This window comes from Fimicolochytrium jonesii (assembly GCF_025526975.1).
Source record: "Fimicolochytrium jonesii strain JEL569 chromosome Unknown EV422scaffold_1, whole genome shotgun sequence".
Lineage (NCBI taxonomy): Eukaryota > Fungi > Chytridiomycota > Chytridiomycetes > Spizellomycetales > Powellomycetaceae > Fimicolochytrium > Fimicolochytrium jonesii.
In genome coordinates this window covers 130458-137083 of record NW_026515668.1, presented here as the reverse complement: position 1 = coordinate 137083, position 6626 = coordinate 130458, and the positions used below count along the sequence as shown (strand labels likewise).

The 6626-nt window shown below is 54.3% G+C and overlaps 3 protein-coding genes across 3 annotated transcripts; 1 reads left to right on the top strand and 2 right to left on the bottom strand.

Annotated features, from left to right (window-relative positions):
• Positions 1 to 3335, bottom strand: EV422DRAFT_2049 (uncharacterized protein). Its single transcript, XM_053065332.1, has 6 exons — positions 1682 to 3335; positions 1381 to 1613; positions 1157 to 1289; positions 836 to 1082; positions 548 to 742; positions 1 to 430 (listed from the first exon to the last, which is right to left on the bottom strand). Exons 1-6 carry the CDS (start codon positions 3131 to 3133, stop codon positions 387 to 389), a joined length of 2304 nt encoding a protein of 767 aa, XP_052929820.1. The 5' UTR covers positions 3134 to 3335; the 3' UTR covers positions 1 to 386.
• A 727-nt stretch (positions 3336 to 4062) lies between these two features.
• EV422DRAFT_502355 (phospholipid methyltransferase-domain-containing protein) lies at positions 4063 to 5288 on the bottom strand (the record flags this gene model as incomplete). Its single annotated transcript, XM_053068259.1, has 4 exons — positions 4063 to 4289; positions 4363 to 4612; positions 4682 to 4789; positions 5010 to 5288. The coding sequence occupies 4 exons, from the start codon at positions 5286 to 5288 to the stop codon at positions 4063 to 4065; spliced, it is 864 nt and encodes a 287-aa protein (XP_052929819.1).
• Positions 5289 to 5694: 406 nt separating this feature from the next.
• EV422DRAFT_616036 (RNA polymerase Rpb4-domain-containing protein) lies at positions 5695 to 6500 on the top strand (the record flags this gene model as incomplete). The annotated part of the gene is made up of 4 exons (XM_053073954.1): positions 5695 to 5853; positions 5918 to 6045; positions 6110 to 6262; positions 6336 to 6500. Exons 1-4 carry the CDS (start codon positions 5823 to 5825, stop codon positions 6498 to 6500), a joined length of 477 nt encoding a protein of 158 aa, XP_052929818.1. The 5' UTR covers positions 5695 to 5822.
• Positions 6501 to 6626: the final 126 nt, after the last annotated feature.

The window sequence follows — 6626 nt, the reverse complement described above, 5'->3', positions numbered from 1 at the left end:
GCATCCCCGACCTCTCAGGACGCAACTGGTCTCGTTACCTTTCCGCCTCGAATTCGCATACAATGACGCACGAAACCAGTCAACCGGCATGACCCCCTTTGAGGCCGATCTAGGATACAGCCCCCTGAAGCCGCATACACTTCATACCCCACGGTGAAGTGAAAAACGGGCGTAATTTAACCAGCCAGAAACATCACCGTCCCTATTCTCTATTGGTGAACATCCCAAAAAAAATGATATGGAGATAACCAATGAAGCCATGCAATAGTGTCCCGCGAACGAGGGAACACGTGGGGTGTAGGGTGTATTCTCAAGTCCCATGCACTTTCCGATTGCAGTCCATCTCTGCATCCCACCCTGCGTCGTCGTCGTCCTTGATTAGTGCCTCAGCGCCGCCCTTTCTTGCCTGGCGATGTGCTTCGCGATCCCGCTGTGGTTGGTGGTAGTAGGTAAAATTAGACGGAAAAGTTAATGGAACGTAAATGACGGGAAACGACGGTGTAAATTGACTGTAAAAAGCTGTCAGGTCACCTCCCAAAACCCTTACCCTTGGGCGCAACCTGCTGCATTTGCGCATACTGCACCAAACTGGCGATCATCTTATTATGCATCTCGGCGTCCATCACCAGCTGCTCCTTCGAGTCGAGCCAGTAGTTCGCCTGATCTTGCAGTTTGCGGTGGTACGTTGTCAGTTGCGCGATGAGTTGGGAGAGCTCCGTGAGGGATTTGTTGCGGAGGTCGTCTATGATTCCATTAGAGGGGTGTGGGTGGGTTTAGTTTGGGGGTGGACACAAGGGACGGGAGAAAGCACGGAGGGAGAGAGGTGAAAACGAACCCTCAGTCAAATCACACAACCTCTTCGCCTCACTCAACTCCTGTTCCCTCCCCTTGCCCTTCGCCACAGAAAACTCCGCAGCACTGCCCACATCCGACGGCTGGCGGGACAACGCGGGGGTTGTTAGCGCCGAGGCAGGTGGGAAGGCTGATGTGGGTGTGCTGCCTTGTTGAGGGAAGTTGGAGAAGAAGGCGGAGGAGGAGGAGGATGTTTCGTGCAGGAGGGGTGGGGCTGTCGTGCGAGGTGTCTGTTTTGAGGAGAGGGAGTGAGATAGATGAGACGTAGAGGGGTTAAGATGAGGGGGCGATGTGTGGAACGTACATCGTCTAGGTTGACATGGATATCCAACCCTTGCAGGAACGCGTGGCGGATATGGCTCTTACGCCAGCGGAACTGTTTGCCGATGTTGTCGTTGTAGCAGGTTTCGGAGGCGAGTTTTTGGTAGGTTTTGTACCTGCCGAAGGACAAGGGAGGTGTCAGTTCCTGCATTGATTTATTTGATCGGGCGACCAGAGAAATGCAAGTTGTTCCATTTTCACCCTTACCATTCCTCCCCAGCAAACCCCGCATTCGGCACAACCGTCTTCGGCTTCCCCTCCCCCGCTGTTGCACCAGCACCATCATCAGCCGCCGACTCGTCAGTGGCCAAAAAGGAGACCACGGCACCAGCCTCGCTGCTTTCCGGTAACGCGCTCGCGGGGAAGAGTTTGGCTAGCTTGGCGTTGAAATCGTCTACGAGGGTTTGAATGGATAATGCGGCGTGGGGGAGGTGGGCGTCCTGTCATTCACAATGAGCGTGAGTCAACGGCGGGGCAATGAAAGGTGTTTGATGGGAGTGGGACTTACGAGTAACCGAGCAATCCGCTCCTCAGCTTGAGGATCCGGCGGGACATCAAACACATTGCCTATCCCCGCATCCCTATTCTGTGCGGCCGTCGTTGGTGTCGGCCGTACATCGGGTGCAGCGACAACCCCACCCCCACTCGGCTGAGCAAAATCATCAAAATCGCCAAAATCATCCTCGCCATCCGCAGCTGTCGGTGGCGGGGCGCTCAACACCGGCGCTGCAACCACAGGAGGGGCCGCATGATGATGCCCCCTCCCAAACTCGCCAAAATCACCAAACCCATCGTCTGACCCAAACCCGTCGTCGTCGTCGTTGAAACCCGTGGAGAGGGGTCCGGCTGCTGGCGGGGGCGGGAGGAAGGGGGTGGAGCCTAGGAGGGAAGTTTGGGAGGATGTGAGAGTGGATGAGGGCGCGGGTGGTGGGGGAAGGAAGGCTGTGAAGGCGGATTGCGAGGGTGGTGGGGATTGTTGGGAGGGAGATGATGCTGGAGGTTCATCTTTTGGTTGTGGGTCTGGGGAGGGAGCATCGAATGCGTTGTCGGTTTGAGGCTGTGATATTGGGGTCGTGAAATTTGATTCGTCGGGTGGTTTGTGGGCGGTGTCGTCCAGCAGGCTGAAATCGAGGACTTGCGACTGTGACGCTGGATCTGCTTGGATGATAGTGGAGTCCGGATCGTCCGGTGGTTTGTGGGCAGTGTCGTCTACCAAGCTGAAATCGAGCGGGGGTCCGGCCGAGTCCAGCAATGGTGCCGTCTGCACATCGGCATTGGCATCAGCATTCCGGACGTCGTCATCCAGCAGACTCGTCTCCCCCGTGTCTGCCTTCGTTTGCGCACCCACCAGCCCTCCGATCTGCTCACTCTCCCCTGATGCGTCCACCCTCGCTCCTGCACCATCCCCAAACGCACCCCACTCAACCTCGGTAACAATTTCCGGCTCATGCGGTAGAGCCACCGCCTCCAAGGCAGCATCTATGTGCGCCAAGATAGGCGCAAGGGCGTGCTCGTCCTCTTCTTCTACGTCGGGGGCTTCAACGTCATTCGCTACGGCCTGTGTTTCAGTTGTTCGGCCATCTTCACCCGCGTCAATGTGGGGACCTTCGGTCGGTTTGAGACTCAGAAACTCCTCAAGAGGCGAGTTTCTGCGGGGTGGCAGGCTTTTCAGAGTATCTTCCACTGTGAGCTGAGCGCTGTCTGTTGTTCCTTCTGGCTTCACTGATGGACTTTCAAGTTCCGCGAACGGGTTGGGGAGTGGTGATTGTGCAAGTTCTGCTGCGGGTGTGACGAGAAGACTGCTGTTGATACTTTCCGTTGGCACAAGGGTGTCTCCTGGCGTAAACAGTTCCTCGTCGGGTGGCAAGCCTTCAACGGCTGTGCTGGAGCCTGTGTCTGTCAAGCCCAAGCTGTCGCCATCGGACGACCATACTTGGGACGTGTTTTCCAGACCTGACATGTAGGGCCGAGAGATTGAGACACGGGGCAGCAGCCGCTGAGTTGGATGGGTAGAGAGAGGGAGAGAGGGAGAGAGAGAGAGAGACGAGGGACCGGCTGGCTGGCCCCTGAGAACGGGAACGGATGCAGCAGTGTGTCTTATGTCGTGATGGAGGGGTTGTGCTTCTCTGGACGAGGAACGTAACAGTATTACAGCAGGACGTTACGACGGGCGCGTCGAAATCGACGGCATTTTGTACTGTAGGTTCGTAGTCGCGGCTGGCCGGCCCCCAGTCACCCACGCAATGCGCTCTAGACAAGGAACGTATAGTCCTCTAGAGTCTATGGACGAGGAGGAGGTCCATTTCAGAATTGCACTGAGAAAGGGGACGGCACTCACAAACGTTGCATTTATCCCCCAAGCTTGTGGTAAGGTTTGTTGGGGAAGTCTCGGAATGCAAGGTATGCAGCATACCCCGGTCTTGGAATGTATTGCCCATGAGAAAGGTGAATTGATGTATCCTCCGACATAAAGTGAACCGTCGCGGTTGTGACTGGCCTGAGGTTGACCATACCAAGGAAGAACTTCATCGCTGGTGCTCTTCGGAACCTTTGCAACAACGGGGTAACATCGGCCATACTCGTCTCTTGTGTTCCAAACTGCACACCCCCTTCTCTGGAACTCCCCTGCGATGAAAATATAATAGATTTTAAGGATGTTACTTGCAAAACGAAACCAGCCTGTGAGATGGGGAAATTGTGCAAAAAGGTCCATGCGAAAACCGACGGAAGGTAATGTCGATTTCGCGAACGAAGCGCCGGAATTTCGAAATTGAACGTTCTACGAATTATGCTAGGGCAGTACAAAGGGCTGTGATCGTCTACTGTAAGTTACACATAATGATACTAGAGGCATGATTGCTCCCGGCGGAAGAAGCAGATTCTCACAACTCAGTCGATCCGCCTGCCCTTCTTGCTGCCTTTCTTGCCGGTGGCATTTTGGTTGGTAGTGGAGCTCCTTCCGCTTGGGGTGTCAGAACTTCCAACTCCCGTGGTAGAATTGACAGCCGCGGCGAGAGCTTCCTTCTTGTCCTTCTCGGCGAAAATCCTGCGCATATGAGGATCTTCAATCTTGTACGCTGACACCATGAAGACGCCGTAAAGCAACGCTGTAAGAGCTGAAAGGATGAAGCACGTCAGCGTCTTCATTCTCCCGATGCCGAACTCGGTTACCACTGCTCGCATATTTACCATATCCAACCATAGATTGAAACTTGACAGCATAGCCGAGCAATGCAAGGGTGGTGCCGACATATTGCGGATGGTCGAAGAGAAGGTAGGGACCATCCTCTACTCGCTTTGGCAAGTAGTGGCCGAAGCTGTCGCCGTTGTACATCCCTTTGACTCCGAGGGCTTTCAAAGTCCACAAGTTCAAGAACACGCCAAAGAAGATGAGGAACTTGCTGATGGTGGATGCGAGATTGTGGGGAAAGAGGACGAGCTGCGCATATGAGCAAACATGCGTCAGTAGCGGTGGTAGATGATGCAAGCCGTTGCGCGTCGTACATACCGAGTTCACATCACTCTCCACAGCCTGCATGACATAGTGATCTCTGACCAGCGCGGAAAGGATCAAGTAGACGGCATATATGTAGATGGCAGCACCTCTCCCAAAGATCTACGAAAGGAAACAAATGAAGAATGTTCGATTGGAAGTGAGATCGTACGTCTTCTCAAGTTTTCGCCAACGCCTCGAGGAATCAGCGTCGTCAATGGTCTGCCGTGTTTAGCCCATATGATGTGTTCCATTTCCCTTCTTTGTCCACCCTATCCACCTAGAGCCGGCCCACTGCAGATCACCGCTCCTCCAGTTCACACCTCCAACGCCAGTCCCTCACCTTCTCGAAATAACGCTTGCGGTATTCAAGGTGAGCAGTAGCATTGTAGTTCGCAACGTGCAAGACGATAGCAATAGCAGCAATAGCCGCAATCGGCACTTTAGCGAAAGTCGGCAGGCTCTCCTCGGCGGATTGTGCCAGTTCGAAGACGGGGCGGATGTAAGGTGCGGCGGCAAACTGAAGCTTTGTGAGTTGGAACTTGAGGTCGACGATCAGGGTAGCGAAGGGGCCTGAGGCCTCCATGACGTAGGTCGCAAAGTCGTCGTAGTAGTCCGCCATCTTTGATGCTTGTCGCTTCTATGGAGTCAATGTACCAGTTTGATGACCCCACAACAAGAGCCTTTGCAGTATGTAAATCAGTCCACGGCGTCAACTGGGGCCGCCGCCTCCAGAAAAGACTCTCCACGCCCACGGATATTATACCGCAGATTATCATCATGTTCTCGCGTTTATTTGTTTGAAACAGACAGAAAACCATGCACCACACGCCTTTGCCTCTTTTCTCATACGTATTGAAACTAGGTGTGCGTGGGTTAGGGTTAAGGGCTAGGGTTAGGGCTAAGGTTAGGGTTAGATGCGGTGGTTGGAGGACGCTCGCTGGGTTGGAGGAAGCTCACTGCGCTGGATGCGTTTGTTGGAGGACGTGATGATGGGATGCTGGGGGGATTGGGTTAGGGTTAGGGTTAGGGATCTCATCATATTTCCAACGTCCACAGCGGGTTCCCGTCCCCGTGAACTGTGAGACTATGGTCTCTTAGTCCCAGGACACCTCCTCCCGCCCCGAACTCGCACAGTCCAAACACTTAACGATCAATGGAAGTTATAGAACTGCGCTCCGCTCACTGTTAGTGTTGTCCCCCCAGTCTTTCCGCTGACCCACCAACTTCTCCTGACACTCTCTGTTCCAGTGAGCAATGCAGAAGTCCTCCAATTCCTCAAGGAGGTTCAACAAGACCAGGTCCCACCGAGCGTGCCAGCACGGTTTGGGTTTGCGCAGGAGGATCCGCTGGATGATTTACGGTCTGTCGAGAAGGAGGTATGTATCGCTGTGCCCATTTCTATCCGTCTCTTGGTCTCACCCGTGAATTTCACCTCGCCAGACAATAGCCTACCTCGAAGGCACCCCCGCCTCCAGCCAAACCGAACCCGAGATCGCAGCCTTCATGCAAGCGCTCCGGAGTTACGACCTGACCAAAGCCGAGAAATTGATGCTACTGAACGTGCGGCCGAAATCTACGGCTGAGTTGAACGCTGTACGTTTTATTCTTCCCATCAAAATTCGTTATTTCCCACCTATGAGTTTTTTCTGACGCCTTGGACTTTTAGCTTATCGAGTGCATCGAAGACCGGTTCTCGGATGACCAGCAGGAGGCTATGGTTGCGGTTGTGCATGAGCTGTTGCCGTATGAGGAGCCGGAGGCTGAGGGGGCGGGCGAGGAGATGGAGGGGGTTGAGGGGGCGGATGGGGACATTGCGGATATGGAGAGGTGATTTGCATCTCGCAAGGGAATGGTATGCGCGATTTTCAATTGCGTGTGATGGCTCATCCCAGAACAACCCGGAGCCACTAGCGGTAAAAAGTTTGAGCAGGGATATGAGCGCACCCGCTCCCTACTG

Coding starts and splice junctions, on each gene's coding strand:
- EV422DRAFT_2049 (XM_053065332.1), bottom strand. CDS start 3,133: ATGTCAGGTCTGGAAAACACGTCCCAAGTATGGTCGTCCGATGGCGAC. Junction 1,614..1,681: donor AGCGGATTGCTCGGTTACTC/GTAAGTCCCACT, acceptor TGTGAATGACAG/GACGCCCACCTCCCCCACGC. Junction 1,083..1,156: donor TCCATGTCAACCTAGACGAT/GTACGTTCCACA, acceptor TCCTCAAAACAG/ACACCTCGCACGACAGCCCC.